The sequence below is a fragment of the Sus scrofa genome, chromosome 2 (assembly GCF_000003025.6).
Source record: "Sus scrofa isolate TJ Tabasco breed Duroc chromosome 2, Sscrofa11.1, whole genome shotgun sequence".
NCBI classification, from domain to species: domain Eukaryota; kingdom Metazoa; phylum Chordata; class Mammalia; order Artiodactyla; family Suidae; genus Sus; species Sus scrofa.
This window is the reverse complement of record NC_010444.4, coordinates 103,757,776-103,779,256: the sequence shown is the minus strand read 5'-3', so window position 1 is coordinate 103,779,256 and position 21,481 is coordinate 103,757,776. Positions and strand designations below refer to the sequence as shown.

The 21,481-nt window shown below is 39.2% G+C and overlaps 1 protein-coding gene across 1 annotated transcript in view; it reads left to right on the top strand.

Annotated features, from left to right (window-relative positions):
* LIX1 (limb and CNS expressed 1) overlaps nucleotides 1-21,481 on the top strand; it is a 60,501-nt gene that overhangs the window by 22,623 nt on the left and 16,397 nt on the right. The window contains 2 exon segments of the mRNA XM_003123811.5: nucleotides 3,876-4,039; nucleotides 20,469-20,609. Of these exon segments, the coding sequence (XP_003123859.3) occupies nucleotides 3,876-4,039; nucleotides 20,469-20,609 (305 nt within the window).

Sequence of the window (21,481 nt, the reverse complement as noted above, 5' to 3'; positions counted from 1 at the left end):
TGACCCTAGCCTGAGAATTTCCATATGCCTGAAGTGTGGCCTTAAAAAGAAAAGGAAAAAAAAAAAAAAAAAAAAAAAAAAAAAAAAGGGGAAAAAAAAAAAAAAAAAAAAAAAAAAAAAAAAAAAAAAAAAAAAAAAAAAGCACAGTAGAGAGGGAAGCAAGAAAAGACAAGGACGAGATTCTTATGCAAATCAACATGAGGGGTGAACAGAGGAAGAGAAACCCACAAAAGAGATTAAGAAGAAATGATTAGAAATAAAGAAGAAGAATCAGGGAAAATGCCATCAGAAAAACCTAGAGATATGAGAGTTTCTAGAAGACATTGATCAACTGCGTCAAATGCATTAGAGGTCAAGGAAATGAGGACTGAAATTTAGAATTTGTGATATTTGCCAGAGTAATTTCAGTAGCATAATGTAGAGGAAAGCCAGATCGTGGTAGGGTAAAAATGAATGGAAGAGAAGAAAGCAGAGATAGTATTTTAGAATATTCCTCTAGAAGCTTGGCTATAGTGGAAAATTTTTAAAAACTAGTAGCCAAATATAGTCCCAGTGTTGAGTGTCTTTTAATTTATTGAGTCATTCATTCATTTATTCATTTGTCATCTTGGGCATATTTATAGCTACTGAAAGGAGTGAGTAAAGAGGAGATTTTTTTTTTTTTTTTACTTTTTAGGGCCAAACCCATGGTGTATGGAAATTCCCAGGCTAGGGGTCAAATCAGAGCTACAGCTTCCGACCTACACCACAGCCACAGCAACTTGGGATCCAAGCCATATCTGTGACCTATACCACAGCTCATGGCAACGCCGATCCTGAACCTACTGATCCAGGCCAGGGATTAAACTGCATCCTCATGGATACTAGTCAGATTCTTTTCCACTGTGCCAACAACAGGAACTCCATAAAAAGGAAACATTTTAAAATAGGAGGTCAAGAGAATTATTATAGAACAACCTGTCCAGAAGAGGCAACACAAATTCATTTGAGACAGAAAGAAATAAGATGGAGCTGGTACTTATGTGGATGGATCCCAAAATATAAGGATGGATATTGCATGCTGGAGAGTATAAGTTTGTAGCATGAAAGGCAGGATCCGTGACTGGGCATTGAAGGTGCAACTACAACTAGAGACTAAGCTGTGTAGTGAGGCCTTTCCTCAAATTTGGGTGGTTTTCTTCAGCAGTACTTGACCTTTTGCTTGCTTTTCCTTCCACATTGTCCATGATCCTTGTTGTTGCTACTTCACAAAAATAAAGCAGCATGTGTTTCATAAATAGAGCATCTTCAGATATACCCGCCTTTGAAATTCCAAACAGAAAGCTGGTCTTCTTCCCTCAGCCCTCCATTCATCTGGTTTTCCAGTCGACAAGAGGAGAGATAGAAAGATGGATTGTGTTTGTGCATGTACATATGTTACACTCTTTAGAGGTGATGACATACATAGGACCATCAAAGGAATCTTCCAAGGTTGCAGAATGAAAAATGTGAAAACTGCTACTTTTATTTATGCAGAAATTTTAGTACATACCTTTGCACTGTTTAATCCACATAGTTTTATATGCCAAAATTCTTGTGTTCATTTTACCTTCATCTTCTCACTCCATTTCTCAGCCGAACATCAACAGTGGGTGAACTAACTTAAAATCACTGACTAATGGCCCTTATTGACTATAAGAGCAACTGTCAGAGCCGTTGGCCCCTGGCTTTGGTTTTAGGCTTAATCTTCAAGACATCTCTGCTGAATTCTAGAGGTCAACTGCAAGTAGAAGCACAAATGATCCAGTTCAAAAAACACTTGTTTTCCTGGACATGGGAGGAGAGGAAGATGGGGAGCAGAAATACAGTTTAGGAAATAAAAGTTCTAATTTTATTTTGAGTTACATCAACTGGTAGAAAATATTACTTCAAATATTTTTGAATGAATGAAAAATGTCTGTAATTACCAAGTTCACCTTGACCACTTCAGTGTGCATTTTATTGGTTAATTCAATTATCCCCTCTGATAGTCTTATGTTCCCCATTTTTTTCCCCAAAAATGCATCTTAAACTAAAACCTGCAGTTGGTTAAATATACACAAGCATCCAATTCCTTAGATGTACCAAGAATTTGCCAGAACTATACCCTATGTAGCTGGAAGCTGATCGGTGATCTGGGGGTGAAGTGAAAGAGCCAAGTTCCCTAGTCAACAGCTTAGAAGGTGGTTGTGCCACATTTTTGCTTCCAGGTTAAATTCTGTGACTCTCCTAATTTCCTGAAAAACAGCAAAGCCCAGCATTTTGAAGCACATTATTCAGGAAGGCACCATATTACACAAAGTATGTTTGAAAGAACAAAAGCTATTTAATCTAAAATTTGAGGAAACCTAAGAGTTGTCTATATTAATACACTTTGATATGCAAGCAAGAGATAGCAACTCAAAATGGTTTAAGGAAAAAGCAGATATATTGATTCAGGAGCTCAGACTATGTTGTATGAACTTAATCTTTCTTTGTCCTTGGCTCTACCCTTCTCTTTCTTGGCTTTCTTCTCAGTTACGATTGTTCCTTGTTTGAGTGGCACCACATTCCCTTCCTATACCCTCAGTAACTCTAGAGGAAAAGGAGAATCCAGTCTTCCAACACTGTCAACAAAAGTCCTTGACTCACTGACTCTAAATGACTTGGTTTTGGTCTAATCCCTACCCCTCAACCCTAGAGAAAACATAGTTGAAGGAAAGGTGGTCTTTAAGGAAATTTGTGTTCTTTCTACAAAGAGGAAAAGCAAATGCCAGGCAGGCAGAAACAAAAGATGTCCTATATCAACCTTCAAGTACATAGGGGGTTCTCTTGTGGATAAGGGGATTAACTTCTGTGAGGCCCCAGAAATGAGAAGCAGCCCACTTACAGGAACCTCATAGGAAAGCAGATTTCAGCTCACCTCCCCAAAAGGACATTTGTACCGTTAAACCATTAGCCGTTGAAACAGGCTACCTCAAGATGTGCCAAGTACCAGGTCCTTCCATGTGTTCAGACTCAGGCCAGATGGGCAGCTGTCAGTAGTGTTATGCAAGGAATTCCTACATCAGGCAGAGCTTTGACTGCATGACCTCTAAGGCCTCTTTTGCCTCTACAATTCTATTATCCTTGTTAATATCCACAATTCAATTTGCAGTACAGGATAAACAAACCAACCTAATTTGATCTGGAACTTCTGCAGGCTATCACAGGTCATTTAATCTAAAACACATGGCTGTAGTCATTACTATGTTTTCTGAAATCATCTAACAGACGTGATCCTTAACAAGGTTTCCATGTTATTAGTTTCACTTACTTTTTTCTTTCTTCCAGTCTCCTGCTTATTATACAATTGCCCTTCATTCTCCTTTAGATTGGGGTGGAGAGGAGCATGAAAGAGTTTTCTTCTTTCTGCCTTTCTCCACTTAAATCTTATAATAGGTGAGTTCCAACTAAAATTACATTAGTTACCTTTGAATTTAGCTTTTACTTTGCAGGTTTAAGAATCTATGAGACATGAGAGTGAGGGTCATGCATAATCATAGTTCTGGACAAAGTTTATTAAGGAAAATTTTCGAAGAAGGAAGACAGATTTTTAATTTGATATCAAAAATTAATTTATAAATTTAACATACTGCAGTGTTATTAGAGTGCCAAACCACTTGAGCCATACTCATGAAAAAATAAGCACATTTGTGTTAAATAGTATTTGCTTCTTTCACAACTGAAAACATCCCCCAAACTCCAACAAAAACGTAAACATACTCTGTTCTGCTTAAACTGGAAATGACATGTTACACAATCCAACCCACAAATAAAATGTTTTTGCCAGGAAATGTCCATCCTTAATAACTGATTATATTTCTTGTCTTTTTCAGTGAACGTTGTGTCAATGTTACAGGAATTTTGGGAAAGCAAGCAGCAACAGAGGGCTGCGTTCCCAAGTGAAGGTGTGGTGGTCTATGAGTCGCTGCCATCTCCTGGACCACCCTTTGTGAGTTATGTGACCCTCCCAGGGGGAAGCTGTTTTGGCAACTTTCAGGTAAGAAGCAACCATATATTGATTGGTGAAAGTTAACTCAGTTAAAGTAGAGTAAGCCCTTTTATAAAATGATAATGTAAGTTTTCTTGATTGTGGTGAAAAAATTGTGCCACAGTCCACTATGTAACACAGAACTGGTCAGAAGTTCCAATTTTTTTTTTTTTTTCTTTTCATGGCACACCTGTAGCCTGTGGAAGTTCCTGGGCCAGGGGTCAATTTGAAGCTGCAGCTACAGCCCATGCCACAGCAACACCAACACCAGATCCTAGCTCAATCTGCAACCTGTGCTGCAACTTGCAGCAACATCAGGTTCTTAACCCACTGAGCAAGGCTATGGTTTGAACCCGGATCCTCACAGAGACAACATTGTGTCCTTAGCCTGCTGAGCCACAAGGGGAACACCTCAGTTTGTTTGTTTTTTTTTTTTTAAAGGAAGTATTTTTATTAGGGGGGGTGTTGTCCACTGATACCTCTTTATGGAAAATGCATTTTATAGCATTTTATGTGCCTGAAAGCTGCTGCTTTTTTCCTCACTATATCTTAGAATAAATCAAAGAAAAAAGGAACGTGGGCATAGTCCTTCCATCAGGGCTCTTCCATAAGTACAAAGTCTTTACTTTTCATAAAACTTGTAATCAAATACTAATCAATCCGCAGCACACCAGACAGTGAAGGCTGAGACACATGGGGCTGAATTCAGACAGCTGTGTTAATTCTAGGTTCTGCCTCTAAATAACTGTAGACCATTGGGAAACTTATTTAACTCTGGATTTCCCTGACTTTGAGATGGGAAATAATTCCCATGGGTTTGTTGTGAGTCATGTAAGATATATATGCCATGTGTTTATCGGGTGTGTAGTAGGTACTCCAAATATTGTTTTGATAATTAGTATAAAGATTCTTCCAGTTGGTTAATTCTTTATTATGTTTATGATGGTTGTAAATGATGATACATTTCTTGTTATATACACCTACTACTCATGCAAAAATACTTATCTACACTATCAGTCAGCATTTGATTATCCAGTGTGTATAGTAAGAAATAATCATTAAGTGACTAGGAAATATCAAACACTGGGCCAAATAATAAGGATATGGTCCATACCTTCAGGAAATAAAGGTACAAAAAATTAGTAATTACATAGAGTTATATTTGAGGGTCAATGAAAGCACTCACATCAAACTATAAGAGGTCTTCATGCTTTGCAAAGAAGAACAGGTTTTATTCTATATAAAATCAAAACTCCTGAAAGTTTCTGAGCAGGAGGGTGATATATTCAAATGTGTTTCAGACAGATTACTCCGGCAGGAGCATGGGCTTTCAGAACTGACACTGCCAGCTGGCAATGTCTCCTGAGCAGTGATCAGCAGTGGATTTTGACCTCTAACTCATGAGAGTGAATTGCCTGATGAGGATAATTTGAAAGTGGGTCTAGAAGCCTTAGAATAGAGATTGATTTAACCTTAGACACTTAGACATGGATGAGGGGCAAGGAAGGGGGAAGAAAGAGGAGCATCAGAGGAAGGGATTCTCTAATCCATGTGAGCCTCAGCTCCATCATTAGGCATTCTAAGGTGAAGGCTGCCAACTTGTACAAAGCGCCCATCAGACTTCCCATTAAGCGACAGCTTTCTAGGAAAACAGACCTACTCAGCCACAGAGCAGGGTCTTGCCAGACGCCTGACGGAATATTTTCTTTTTTTTTTTTTTTTTGGTCCATGAATGTCAGTAGCCTAAAGATCAGCAAACATTTAAGGAAAACCAAAAGCAAAAGGAAAAAGGCCAAGGCAAGCAAACAAAAGAACAGAAATCATTCAAGCACAGAGTATATTAGAGACTATTATAGTGCTTATCTTCAGAAAATTGTGGGAGGATAAATATCACTAAAACTGCTATGAGAAAAGAAGTAAGCAGGGCACGTGAAATTTAAAATGTGATTGCCAAACTAGAATAATAAATATGAATAAATAAAAGTGAGTAAACAGATAAGTAGATGTGTATCACAGACAAATTGCTAAAGGATAACAAAATAAAAAAAGTAAATGTTCTAGAACTTAGAGCAAAAAGACAAAGAGATGGAAAAAGATAGGACTGGAGACATGGGGATAAATCCTGGAAGGTAAACATTAATTTAATAAGAGTTCTGGAAAGAGACAAAGGAAATAAAGGAGAGGAAGTAAATAACAGAAGCAATTTTCTTTGAGTTAAAGCACACATTTTTGTATTAAAATTGCCCACCATATTTCAAGTAGAATCACGAGAAAAAAAAATCACATAACTCTGTGGCTGTATGGAACTTAGGGACAGCATTCTGTTTGAAAGATGAATCAAGGGACTTTTGTGTACTGATCTCACTTCTTTTTCCCCCAAGGTAGATTGAATTTATATGTAGGATAGCTTAGGGGGGAGCTGATGAAATAGGGTAAAAACTGGCAAACCTGATCAATAGCACCAAAAACTATTTCTTTGAAAAGATAAATAGGAAAGACAAATATTTGGCATTTTTGAGTAAGGGAAAAAAAAAAAAGACATATACTACACTAAGCATGAGAGAGGGGTTGCAAATTACAGGAGTGTGTATAGGAATACTCCGTGAACTATTTTTGAAAACATGTAAGCAGATAATCTTAACTACTTTCTGGGAAATCTCCATATTATCTTTGCAGTTCTTCTAGAAGTCTAAAATTATTTCAGAATAAAAAGTAAAACAGGAGTTCCCATTGTGGCAGAAATGAATCCAACTAGTAACCATGAGGTTTGGGGTTCAATCCCTGGCTTTTCTCAGTGGGTCAAGGATCTGGCATTGCCATGAGCTGTGGTGTAGGTCACAGATGTGGCTCGGATCCTGTGTTGCTGTGGCTGTGGTGTAGGCTACCAGCTGTAGCTCAGATTTACCCACTAGCCTTGGAACAGCCCTAAAAAAACAAAAAAAAAAAAAAAAAAAAAAGTTAAACGGAAAAAATGGCTCCAGTGACTCCCTATTACTTTCTTTAATTAAAGTCTAAATTCCTTATTCTGGCAGTAAAGACTTTACAAGGGCTCCATATTTTCCACCTTTATCTCTCTGAACTCCTCTTCTGACACCCAGGGCAGACTAAACAGGCTGACTCTTCCTTGTTCATGCCTTGACCTCTTCCAGCCACTCCCACACTCACACTGTGACCTACTTACGAAGTGCTGTTACCCTCTTTGCTTCATGTCTAAACTCTACCTTCCAAGACTTCACTCACATATCACATTCTCCATGAATTTTCCCTGAGTCTCCTTGATGGAAATCTCTCCCTCTGATTTCCCAAAGCAGTTTTCTCTATTACTCTTCTAGTATTTAATGCTTTTCACCTTATGCTACAGCTACTTATATGTGTGTTCTATCTCTTTAATAAAATGGCCTCAGGGACAGAGTCTGTTATCTCTGTGATGTCAATCACTGTGATTTGTGTGTAGAAAAGTGCCTAATAAATATTGTTGAATGAATAGCTAAATGATGAATAACAGTCCCAAGAAGCAATGAAATTTATATTTGTTCATTTTTTAATATAATCACTATTGCCTGATATACAAAATAGTGTATACTAATATATATAATATAATATATCAACTAAGATATTTCTCTGCAAGATGGTGGGCTGGGAAGGAAAAGTCAGTAACATTAAAATCAGCTGATATTGTTAGGTTCCTATTTTTGGTTAAAGTTTTGAAAGTGCATTAATTTGAAACTACTGACTTTAGAAATCTCTAATTCTCTCTCAATTTCATTAATGCATAGTAACTTCTCTCCACCCTATACCCATGTCCTTGAATAACCAAGATTTGACCACACGCCTAGGTATGCATTATTTTTGTTCAGATGTAACAAGTACATTCATTATAGTATATCTAGAATAATCCATTTGACAGATCAGTGAACAGATCTAGAGGATGCAAATCTAAGAAATTCTGATGTTCTTGTTTTTGTTTTTACCTTGAGAATTACGAATTTCCTAATTGTCTCATGAAATTCCACCCCAAATGATAAGACTTCCTGTACGTAGTAAATTCACCATCCTCCCTGTGGTCTTTAAAAAATAGAAAACAAAATGAAAAAACTAAACTCTTCAGTAGGGAGGCCTCTCGGTGATCTCTCTGATCATTTCAGGGTTTCCTTTTCCTCATGTTTAAATCATCATATTTTAAAGTTCTCAAGAGGATTGTTAACATCCTTGCTTTAAAAGATCCAGAATTTCCTGAATCGAATATGTTTTGAAAATGTGTTTGGGTGATTGGCAGCCAAATCTGGCCCTTAACCCAGTTAGCCCCCCAAAAAATGTGATTTGAGAAAGAAAAACCAGGAATTAAAATAAAGAAAGAAAATTTATCCTAAAGCAATGTCCTTACACTTTTCTTGGTCAGTTCAAACACCGTCTTAAATGCTGTTTTCACCATATAACATTTCATCATATTTTTGCCAGCAGTTGGCCTGTAAGAGCCTATATGCTCATTCCTGCAATGCCTTTCACGTAATCAAATGTCACCCTTGTGCACTGCAAATCATTTCACGATGGATTAAATGCCAAGACCATGTGTTGGGACATGGAGAAACCATTATGCCAGCAGTAGCCTTCTTACTGAGCCGTGGACGTCACCTCCAATGGTGCCAAGTAATTGAAAATACTTGAAGTGGAGTATGGGACTGGATTGCAGGATTAATCCTTCTGTGTCATGAAAGCTGTAAGAGATTATGCTCATTCATTCTTTAGAAAAGTGGTATTCAGGCTGAGCTTTAGTTTTCTGATTAATCAAAGGAAAGCAGTCAAAAGGCTCTGGTGGACACAAACCACTGATTTTATGCAAAGAAACCTCCCACTGAAGTAAATGGGAGGCTTGTGTCCAAGAAGACTAATTAAAGAATTTTCGGTTAGTTTTGATGCCACAACCTGAAAAAAACAGAGCTGGAGGGGAAGAAAGCAGACATAACCCTCCCTTTTAACCATGCCTTCATAAACTACTATGGTATAGAAAAAGAGAAGTGAAAGCATGAATCATTCTTGAATTCCTAAACCATAAATAAAATGACCAATTGTTACTAAATTATTTTTCTTTTGGAAAGTTATATTGAAACCCATTTGTGCTTATTGTGTCTTTTATAAAAGAAGCCATCTTCTAATATTACAGGCATTAAGTAGGAATTCATGCATTTTAGATGTATTTTCTCTATGCCATTTTTGTCTAGGAAGTTAATCCTTCCCTAGCCACATATCATAACCATGAAAACTTGCAGTAATTCCCATTTTTTTACAATAAGAGCAACACAAGGGCCATCAGAGCAATGTCTGGCTCCCCTCTTTATGAACTCAGAAAGCCACTTATTGTTTCAGCAGCTGTTTTTGTTTCCAAATCCAAAACGGGAACTTAATTGAGTATTTTATCTTATTTTATATTTTGATTAAAAGGTTTGTGATTCAAGTTTTGTTTTCAAGCCAGTCCCGTGGTCTTCCATAGAGTCTTCTAGAATGATTTGGATTAAAGAATTTTATTCTTATTTGGAATAAAAAGTAAAAATTTCTTTGAGTATAGTATTAGACCATGTGATCACTTAACGTGCACAAGTTTCGACTGAATAAAAAATATATTCCCTAGCTGAAACACTGATATAATAGCTCGATTTATTTGACGTGCAGAACACTAATCCATTGTGGTATATCACACCTTTTTCACTGAAGGATTTTGTTATTGTTGTTAAAATTGCTTCAGCAAAACAGGTGTTAAACACTGGGGTCAGGTACTTAGGCTGTTTGTATCATGTCAGGCACTAAGTGAAACTGAGACATTTAATATTTCCATAGGCAAGCTGGTGATTTATTTATTTATTTTTATTTCAACCAATTTTTGACATGTGTAAGGGGCTGTACAGTTGTGTGACATGAGAGGGAACATTCAGAGCAGGTGAGTTTCTTTTAAAGCACTGTCTCTGAAAGACCTTCCGTTTTTATGCCACTTGGTTTTCAAACCAAAGCCTTTCCAAGGTACTCCCTAAAAGGAGAGGAGTATTTGCTTTTGTTTTGTTTTAGTTACTTTTAAGGGGTGGTAAACATTCTTCACCTGTATTATCAGATATAAAACATGTTTTATATTTTTATGTATTGAAAGATTCTTCTCAAAATCCAGGGAATTAAAAGTATATTTAAATAACAGTAAACTAAGTTTATAAAATTAAGTTTTTCCTGAGAAAAAGGGACTAAGAGAAAATTTGATTGATTCATAGACTTGGCTAAGTGGAATTGTAATGTTCTCTTTTTACTGATTATTAAATGAGGCCTAGCCTTGACATTCCATAACGCAAATAGAGATTTAGGTCCTGCCATAAAATCGAGACGCCTATCCCACACTAATGCTGTTTTCATGCCAACTATTACTGTTTGAAATCAGGCAAGACCTTTTGTCTATCCCTAGAGTTGTATACCTTGAGGCAGACACATGACAGGCTATGCACTGTAACTTAACTTCTAAAGGAGGTCTTTCCCGGAAGAAATCTCCACAGGAAAGCATCCTGTTTTGCAATAATGAGACTCAAAGATAGGAAGGTTGTGTAGTTCCCTTCATGGCTCAGTGGTTAACTAACCAGACTAGGAACCATAAGGATGCGGGTTCTATCTCCGGCCTTGCTTAGTGGGTTAAGGATCTGGCATTGCCAGGAGCTGTGGTATAGGTCACAGACGTGGCTCGGATCCCATATTGCTGTGGCTGTGGCTGTGGCCCGGCAGCTGTAGCTCCAGTTTGGGCTGGGAACCGCCACATGCCACAGGTGTGGCCCTAAAAACCGGAAAAAAAAAAAAAAAAAGATAGGAAGGTTAGTTATAACCCTTTCCCATTTGAAAGTCAAATGTCAGCAAATGATCAGGCATTAATGACTTACCCATTTAACTAGGAGCACGTATTATTTAAAGGGGATCTTTCAATTTATTCCCCAGCCCTCTTTTCTAACTTTAACTTTTTTTTAATCAAGAAAGTGAATAAAGTCATTCACATCTTGCTATTCCAAATAAAACAGCAACATGTAGTGAAAGGAACACTTGGGGAAAGGCTTCGTGGTAAATAGACTTGGGACAATCTCCAGGGGAGTCTCCCAGCCTTCGCTGATGAACTTTAGGAAGATGCTCACTGTATCATGAGTTGCTGAGTGAGGAAGAAAGACTGACTCCCTCTTTCCCCACCTCTACCCCCTCCATCCCTCTCAGGGCAATCAGAGCCAAGTCCTTTTACATCAAAGCAACTACAAAAATAAACCAAAACTTTGAGCCCTGATCAATTCATCTTGTCTTCACCTTAACTTGAAAAAAGAATAAAAAGAAAAGAAAAAAGGAAAAAGAAAAAAAAAAAAACCTTGAGGAGCAAAACACAACATGGTTTTGTAATAGTTACCAGGGACCTTGGTCTAGGTATGTGTGTAGAATAGCATTTGCAGCAGAGGTAAATGAGGAGGAGCCCAGGTGGTTTATATTATAAAAATAACATTCTGACCTACCATGTGCATGAAACGTTTCTTTCAGTTGACAGGAACTGGTGAGTTTTCTCTGAAAATTGGACTCCCAGACCAGTCCCCTCCCCCACACCTAGCAAAGACCACCTCCCCCCCCCCCATTCCCAGCACACACAGAGCTCTAAATTGTTCCCAATGTATTTGCAGCCAGCCTGACCTACAGAGAAAGAGACACGATATTAACCTGGGTGACTGAGTTTCAAGCGTTGCCCTTTTTCACATCACCATCTGGAAGAGGAAAAAAATGCTAATATATCCACAATTAGATAAATTGGAACACATGCAAATATTCATGCCTAGACCAGGGAAGTCAAGGTTTTAAAGAACTTTTAAAGGGACAATTAGCAGCAGGGCATTCTTTGTGCTGATGGCTTGCTGTCAGAATGAAACTGAGGTGTTGGTGACATTGACCAGAGCTGGCAAGCTGTACACACAAACTCTGCAAGTCAGTTGCTGAGACTTGGACTCTGAGTCACAGAAGCAAAATGTTCCCAACCACCTGAAAGACAGACTTGACAGCCTGAAGGATCTGGGCAAGAATTCTCACCTCTTACAGAGTCAGTTTATTTGGTTTTGCCACCTGCCAAGCCCCAGCTTGGGACAGCCCCTTGGGTACGATGTACTATTCATGTACTATTGAGCAAATACCAACTAAATAACACTGACCTGCCCTTGGCCTCAGAGAGAACAGCATCATCAGCTTTGGGTTTACGTATAGATACAATCCGTCACATATATAATACATGACAGGTCTTATTTAAAAAACCTTGCTCCTTACATACCACTTATCAACTCCTTGGCTTCCATTGGTAGGCACAGAATAAAGTGTACATAACTTGGTTTTATACGTTTAGGATCTGCAAACCCTTTTTTCCTTGAAGTCTTTAAAAAACAAATAGGAAAAATTCTAAGAAGTCTGTCATCTGTTTAAAATGGAGAGAAGTCACTTATATGGATGTCTTTCCACATGCATTTTCCTTAGAAAGTTGGGGTATATGAATAGAAAAATCCTAGTGTCCAGAAACAGCTCCTCAACACAGGTATCCTCCCTATTTTTGAATACAAACCATGGGAAAAATTATCAGTAAAGTGAGGGCTACCAGGAAAGGTACTGTTCAGAGTATAAATTGTGTCATGCTGGCCAGAAAACGTTTCTGTGAACAGTGACACACTTATCAATAATTTCAAAGTATTGAATGAGTAATTAACAAACTAGTATATTATTAGGCATTTATATATTTATAACATGTACATAACTACCAAATATTATTTCAATTAGTTTAGGAATTTCTGTACATCCTAAAAAAAATGGACTAGACACTTCTGTTTCAAGACTGCCTACTGACCCACAAATCAACCTAGGTTTAATTTTGCTGTTGTGTAGTATTGTGACACATGGAAAATTATCATGGAAGAAATAATAACTGCTGAATAAAATTGAGACCGTTAAGTTAGAAGTGCTTATATATTTCCCAAGAGCTTAATTTTACAAGAGTTTTTTTTTTTTTTTTTTTTTAGCCTGAATGCTACTGTCCTTAACTTTTGTGTAGAGGAGATTTCTCTAGTGAGAAATTAGTATGTTTGATGTTAGCAGAGGTGGATATGCCATAGTGATAGTGTTTATAATAGCATATACATTTGGTCTGGTTCCTGGCCAGGGGGCTCTGACACTCTTGGAATTTCCTAAGTGATATGAGTAATAAAATTATCTTTTATTATTCATAACAGAACTCCTTATACCACACCAGAGTTCATGTTAATGAAGTGACTTTTGGGGAAGCTCCTAGAGATGGAGACTGGTTGCTAGGAGAACCAACTGTGTGATTAGAAGATTAGAATTTTCAGCCCCAACCTCTGACCTCGGAGTAAGGGAGAGGACCTGATGGTTGACTTAATCACAGTGACCAAAGATGTAATCAGTCATTCTTTCGTTATGAAGCCTCCATAAAAATCCTAAATGATGGGATTCAGAGAGCTTCCAGGTCAGTGTACTGTACATATGGAGGTGCTGGGAGGGTGGTTTGCCTGGAGAGGGCTTGGAAGTTCTGAGACCCTTCCCACATACCTTGCTCTATGCATCTCTTTCTCTAGCTGTTCCTGAGTTGTATGCTTTTATAATAAATCCATAACCTAGTAAATAAATTGCTTTCACGGGTTCTGTGAGCTATTCTAGCAAATGATGGAAGCAGAGGAGGAAGTTGTGGAAATCTGTCATCTTTTAGCTGGTTGGTCAGAAACACAGGGGACAACCTAGCCTTCTGATTGGTGTCTAAAGTGAGGACCGAGCCATTAATCTGGGGAACTGATGCTATCTCCAAGTGGACAGTTTCAAAATTGAGTTAAACTGTAGGACACCCAGCTGGCATCACAGAATTAGTTGGTATGGGGGAAAACTCTCACACATTTCATGACCAGAATATAGAGTGTTTTAGTATAGTAGAGGAGAGAGTTCTCCCTTCAGCAATGAATCCAATGAAACTTCTGCATAGCTGCCTTACTACTCACATGCCAGTTTTTTAAATGTGTGTTTTCATATTGTTTTTCTTAAACAAAGCCCCTCAAATTGCGTAAGCTTCGGGCCCCACAAAACCTGGCTCTGCCTCTTCTAATTAGAAATGAGACACAGAAAGGGCAGAAGCTAGAGCAACATTCCTCTAAAAAGTCCTGGATCCACCTGCCTCAGAATCACTGGGAAAGCTTGTTAAAATGCAGAACTCCACTGCAGTCAATCCATCTGAAGAGACTCTGATTCAGTAGGTCAGAGCAGGGCCTTGGGATGTGCATGTTTAGCAGGTGATTTTACTCTGAACACTAAAGTCTTTGAACTATTGGTTTGGATTCCAGGCCTAGGCTTAGTGATATCTTCCTAGTGCACCCTGTAGGGTCCTAGCAGCTTGTTGATGACCTACTATCCATAATAAAATACAGAGCCACAATGAACTGGTCTTGGGAGAATTGCTTATCCAGTGGAACTGGGGAAGTTTAATTTAAAGGACTTTTGCACTTACAGAGTTACCAAACCCATGTTAAAACTGTTGAGCAATCTTATGTGGTAAAAATCTCCAATTCTCTTGGCTCCATACTTAAGGGATCTCTTCCAACCAGCTTGAGACACTTGCAACTGGGGGTGATGTTTGATCTCCTGGTCTAGTCCTCACTGGCCTTTCTCTCTCCATTTTCCTTCTCCTTACAATCCAGGGGGAGGAAAGCATCAAAAGGATAATAGAAGGGAAAAGATATTAATATAATGGTGGCACAGGCCCCTCATCATTGAGCACAGTTTCTTGCAACAATGTACTGCTTCCTCCTTGGCCTCTTCTAAAGGAAGTTGAGTTCATCATGTGGGGATGGGAGGAGTTACTCTTAGAGTCTTATGCTAAAATGACCCATGGAATATCAAAGTTGAAGCTTGAGCGAAAGTGCTGTCTATACTGATTTGGAGAATGCTGTGAGTCTTTAGCCAAGTTATATATCCTCTCTATTCCGAGGTGGGTGACCATTTCTGTGACAAGCAGAACAGTGTTGTGGTGAAAAACCTGGGCTCTCCAATCAGACAGACCTGAGGCTGAATATTGTTTCAGTCACTTTTTAAGTTTTATGTCCTTGGGATATGTAACCTCTGTTTTCTCATGGGTGAAATAAGGATAACAACAAAACCAACCTCCTAGGATTGTGGTAATAACTAAATGTGACAACCGACATAAAGTGTTTAGCTCAGCACCCAGCACATAGAGTCAGCAATGAGGATTACTCTTCGTGAGCTCTCCCTCAAGGGTGGGATGAGGGAGTTCCCAGTTACCTAATGTGAGCAAAGCCTTTGTTTTAGCTATCTTCAGCTGGGTAACAAATCGCCTCAAAACTTACATTGATTTTTTTCATACTTTTTGAGGATCAGGAATCTGGAAGCAGCTTAGTTGTGTAGTTCTGGCTCAGGATCTCACAGTGGTTGCAGTCAAGCCATCTGTTGAAGCTGTGATCGATCCGAAGGCTTGATCAGGTCTGGAGGATCAGCTTCCAGTCTCACCCAGAAGGCTGCTGGCAAAGGCATTAGGAGGTTCCTTAGCACGTGTGCTTTTCTGTAGGACTGCTCACAACATGGCAGCTAACTTTTCCCAGAGAAGTCTGTCCAAGAGAGAAAGCAAGTGTGATCAAGATGGAAGCCACAGTGCCTTTTATAATCTAATGACAAAAGTGACATACCATAGGGGGTTCCCTTTGTGGCTCAGCGATTAACGAACCCGACTAGGATCCATGAGAATGTGGGTTTGATTCCTGGCCTCACTCAGTGGGTTAAGGATCCGGAGCTGCCGTGAGCTGTGCTATAGGTCACAGACGTGGCTCAGATGCCACATTGCTGTGGCTGTGGTGTAGGCTGGCAGCTATAACTCCAATGGACCCCTAGGCTGGGAACTTCCATGTGCCTTGGGTGCGGCCCTAAAAAAAAGTGACGTAACATAGGTTTTGACATATTCTATTGGTTACACAGACAGCCCTGTACAGTGTGGAAGAAGACCGCCAGCGTGTGAATGCCAAAAGGCAGAGATAACTGGGGGCTATCTCAGATGCTGGCTACCACCACTTTTAAATAGTTTTCCTGAGCTATACCACAGGTTCTCTTTATTTGGGGGATGGGTGGGTAGGGGCTTTAATTTTAGATTAGAGCCAAGAAGCTCTGAAATAATTATAGTGGTTTATAATCTACCAGAAATAAAAGGCTTCTAAGCATCAAGATAAATATCTGAGCAGGGTCTGCTAGCCACTTGCAAAGCATGTGGCTCCATATGCTGAAGAAATCCACAGCTGACTTTAGTAAAATCTTGACTATTAAATATTCCAGCTCTGCTGTTTCACAAAGTGCAAAGGACAGAAGTTGTCTCTCTATATTAACAAGTAAGAATGGTTAGTGGATAAGGCACAGTTTACAAATCTGTATTTATGATTGGGGTCTGGCTGAAAAACAGCAAGAATAAACCATACAACCTGGGAAGTCTAATTCCAGCAGGAAGTTGCTTTGAAATAACATCATACTTCATTCACTCCCCAACTGATGTCTTTGACGACCAGTTTGGACACATCAATAAAACGTCCTGTCACCTACCATATTTTATTTCCTTGCAGCGTTTCCCACTGTTTGATGGTAACTCTTAACAGTGCCTGTTCTTAGAGCAGAGCCCACATTCTGATTTAAATTTGCCAAGTAGATTGCTTTCGGCTAAATTTCTTGCCCAAGCCCAGGTCCTTATGGTTTGAGAGGTCCCATTAAAAGATCCCTAAAGAAAAATATGCAGCTTTACTGGCTTGGATTTGTAGCTCCAAAATTTAGAAGAAAGCGGCTGGTTAACATTATAGACATTTTGAAGTACTTGTCTTTCAGAAATGCAAAGAACAATAGCAAGAAAAGCCTTTGATGGCTCAGAATTTATTTTATTTTATGTACTTATTAATTGGTATACTTTCTCCCCCATTTTAACCAAAGATTCTGTATATTGAAACAATAAAATAAGTAAAGACATGTGTTTGCTTTAAAATCTTGATATTGGTTAAGTCTCTTAGTCCTTTTCCATGCTTTCCGGGTAAAGGCTCTTTCTGTTCTCTCAGCCCAGCAGCACTTTGATCTCAGAAGCAGTGCCATTTGGTTGTAAATGTATGTGATGCCTTTGATCTAGTACTTAGCTGGTCTTATTTAAAATAGATAGCTTCTTTTATCTGAGTAGTGTTTACTAGGTCTCTCTCTATGAAAGATGGTTTAAATTGCTATTATTTAGATAGAAAGTTATATAAAGTTTCTTAAGAATGCCCAGATCTGAATCTAATTCTCTAAATTCTAAAACCCCAATGGCATTATTACAGATTTCATACAGCGAATTCCTATTAAAATGAGCTGCTTTTACAGATGTCAGGTAATATTTGTAAAAACTTTCTTTCCTTTTTAAAAGAAAACTGATTTTCCAAACAATAGTAAGCATATCTTACACTCAGGCAAAAAGAGTACTCTCACAGCATCTGAACTTGATGGCCAATTTTCCCTCTGAATTCACGTATTAGTATATTTTTATATTGGGTTATGAATACTATAAAGGGTATCTTGAAATAGGACTTTTGAAGGAAGGAAGTATATATCTTGAATTATCTTCTTTAAGAGAGTCTCTTGACTATTTTGTCAGGTGCTTTAATGACTTGTGTTTGAATTTCTTAGGCTGCATTCAATTATTCACTCAACAAAGTATGTTACAGGTACAAAGACATAGAGATGACCAAGTCATAGTCTCTGCCTTTACCTTGCTCACTGCCTGGGTCAGGAGGCAGAGCACTAGTAGACCGTTACACAGCAGTGTGGTGTGTGCCTCTCATGGATGGTGGCTTTCCCAACCTGCAACTGGGAATGATACAGGGAAGCTTCCTGGAAGAGGAGGCACTCAAGCTTCAGTGAAAATCTGACTCAGAACTCAAGGTCCCATATATTCCCAGACAAGTCTGTAACACAAAAACAAAAACACAAAGGCAACCTTTCTGCCCAGCTCTCCCGATTCCCTGACCCTTGGTTTAACACAGGTGACCTAAATCTTGAGAAAGTTCTAAACCTTGAATTGCTTTGCTACCTGAAGCAACCCAAAGCCTTCTAGCTTGTCATTCAACACTAAGGAGAAAAACATCAAACCACTTTTCACATACATATTTAGATCTTTAGCTCAATTCTTCATTTAAAATAAATATTGGAAATCTCTTTGTGTTGTAAGGTAAAATAGCTGCCTTTAATTGTTCTGTTTTGATAAGCTCCTGACACATATGTTTTGTTTTGTTTTTTTCCATCCTCCTTGGTGTCAAGTTCCTACCATTTCAGAAGTGTTGTCATTACTTCACTCACATACTAACCATGTGTGAGCACTTCCCAAGAGCTGACCCTGGGAGTAGGCACTCTGAAGGATGCTCAAGAAGTATGCAAAGGGCTCTTCCCAGACTTGAAGGTTGGGAGAGGGGCAGGAAGAAGTAATCTGTAGTCGAGTATAGGACCCTTGCACTAACAGTTACAACTATTCTAGGAGGGAGGTTGCAGGGGGAAATATCAGAGGGGCTTGGATTTGTGAAGATGGAGAGGAGAGGCAGCCTCTGGAGGACATAGAAGCATGAGTTGGGAGTGGATCTGTGCAAGAATGGCCACAGCGGGATAGATGAGGTAGAGGCAGGAATGTGCTAAAAGCAAACTGGAGGTTTGGCTTTTTCCCAGTGGTGCTATGAAGCAGGCTACAAAACCACAAAATGAAGTGGCATCCTTTGTACTCTTCTTCTTCTTTGACATCAGTCACCAGCACTATTGATTCTGAGGATCTCATATTCTAGGGAGCAGCAGCCTTGGAGATCAGAGAGCCTAGCTTTCCCATTTGTTCAGTGAAGAAATAAGCTCAAAGTTCAGACAGCCCAGGTCTCACAGTTATCGAGTGGCAGAACCAGGGTGCCTGGCCACCTTGTTGACCAGGATCCAGGCCTGAGCTTTTCTTTCTGGGCTTTTTTTCCTGCTAGGAGTCCTAGAATAGGATCTAGGACCCTAGACAGTACTCAGAAGCCTGTAGAAAAGAAGGACCTCCAACAGATGTGGGCTCCAGGTACAGTACAGTTCTCATAGGGCTTCATTCTCTATCTGGACACACCTCCCCCAACCAGAGTCCACGCCAAACCAAAACGGGAATAAGAAGAGTTAGTAAGAAAGAGATGGAGAGGACAGAAAAGAATCAGGATAAGTTCAGCAGACCCATGAAAACCACAAGAAAGCCTGGCTAGGAGGATGGAGAGCAGTATTACATTGGGGAAAAGTGTTTTTTTGTGTGTAAGTTACTAATCATAGGCTCCCTATGGCCCCTTACTTCAGGAAAACCAAATGGAGTATGTCCCACCTAAACTGCATGAACTGAGAAAGGTAGAAAAAGTTGTCCTCAAGAAAATCAGGAAACTATTATTAGAAGAAGATGAGGAATAAATGCTAGAAAATCAAAAACAATAGATTTTGACAACAGCCCACTTGTTCTGACCTGAAAGTTAAAAAGTGTAAGCCTGGAGCTCCCATCATGGCTCAGTGGTTAATGAACCTGACTAGCATCCATGAGGGTTCAATCCCTGGCCTCGCTCAGTGAGTTAAGGATCTGGTGTGGCAGTGAGCTATGGTGTAGGTCACAGATGCAGCTCAGATATGGCATTGCTGTGGCTCTGGTGCAGGACAGCAGCTACAGCTCCAATTCGACCCCTAGTCTGGGAACCTCCAATGCTGTGGGTGCGGCCCTAAAGAGACACACACACACACACAAAATATATAGGCCTGAGATCCCATGTGCCAGATATTCTCAGTGCTTTCTCTATATTAACTAATTGAACCTATCCTCAATCCTATGACACAGGACTACCCTTATTCTCATTTACAGAGGAGGAAATTGAGGCACAGAAAGACTAATTTGCCCAAGGTCTTTCAGCTAAGTAAGTACCAGAGCTGGAATCTGAACCCAAGGGCTCTGACTCCAGAACCTGTGATGCTAATTATTGTGTTAAAGTTTCTGACATTTTCTTTCTTTCCTTACTCCTTTTTTTCCCCTGAAATAAGGATTTGAGGAAGGCCCTTATAATTAATACAATAGTAGCTATTATTACTTTTTTTGTTGTTTATTAGCAGTATAAAAGCCTCTGGTAGTAGATATTCAGTGACTGTGAAATAAGACAAAGAGCATTTGAAGACCAACTAAGACATTTGCATAGGCTCTAGGGCGGAAAGAAAACCTTCGTGATCTTCAGGAGATTAGCAGTGGGTACAAAAGAATAGGTGCAGACAGTTAAATGTATAAATAGAAACGTCCAGAGACCCATTGAAATGGGAAAGATGTTGAGATGCGGAACTCTTTAATGACTTCTTTTCTCCTTCCCTTCTTAAGTGCTGCTTAAGTAGAGCTGAGGCCAGACGGGATGCAGCTAAAGTGGCCCTAATCAACTCCCTCTTCAATGAGCTGCCCTCTCGCAGGATCACCAAGGAATTCATTATGGAGAGTGTGCAGGAAGCAGTTGCCTCCACCAGTGTGAGTACCCACCAGGGAAGGGAGGGGTTGGCTGCCCTGAGAATACTGAGGCATTTGAATCTTGGGAGACGCTAATGTGAATTAGTTCTTTAAGATTGGGCAGGTTTAATTTTTAACCCGTTAGATCATTAATTTTCAGCGCAAAGAACATTTGGATTGGAAATCACAAAATTGGAACTAGCTCCCTTTTCTATGTCTCATTAATATTCTTGGGTCACAATTAATCAAGCTTTAACTCGAGGTAGATATTTTGATCCACCTTGATTTTATTCAAATGTCTGAGGTACATTGATTCTTTTAAGTCTTGAAAATGCATGCAGTTGAATACTACTTTAATCTAGAGATAAGAAGCTCAGTTTTCCCCAAAGTTGACTAATCATAAAAATTATCTGAAGTGTTTATTAAAACAATTTGCCAATTCCCCAATTCCCCAGCCCCGGTGTATTTAAGGAAGCACTGACTGTTTGGACATGGGAAAAGCCATCTTCCCAATATTTGCTACCTATTAAAATTAATATTAATTGCCTTTTTTCAGAGAACTTTGGAAATTTCTATAATGGACATAATTAAATGCAAAATGCTTTAAGGGCCAAAAACTCTATCTTAGAGATTTAAATAGGACATTTTCTCAGCAATCCAGAAGTAGATGATTTGCCCCAGGAATTAGTTGTAGTTCCTGTTCCTTTTACCTCCAAGCTGTAAAGCATGAAGGAAGCCTGGAGCTCCACTGGGGCAAGTGTCACTCTGAGTGTCTCCCAAGTGTAGGAGCTTGGCATTACCAAAGAGATTAGCCACCTCCTGGCTTCGCCTTTGCATGGATAAACCCCATTTGAGATTTTCATTCTTTGATTCCCTTAATCTAACTGTCATTC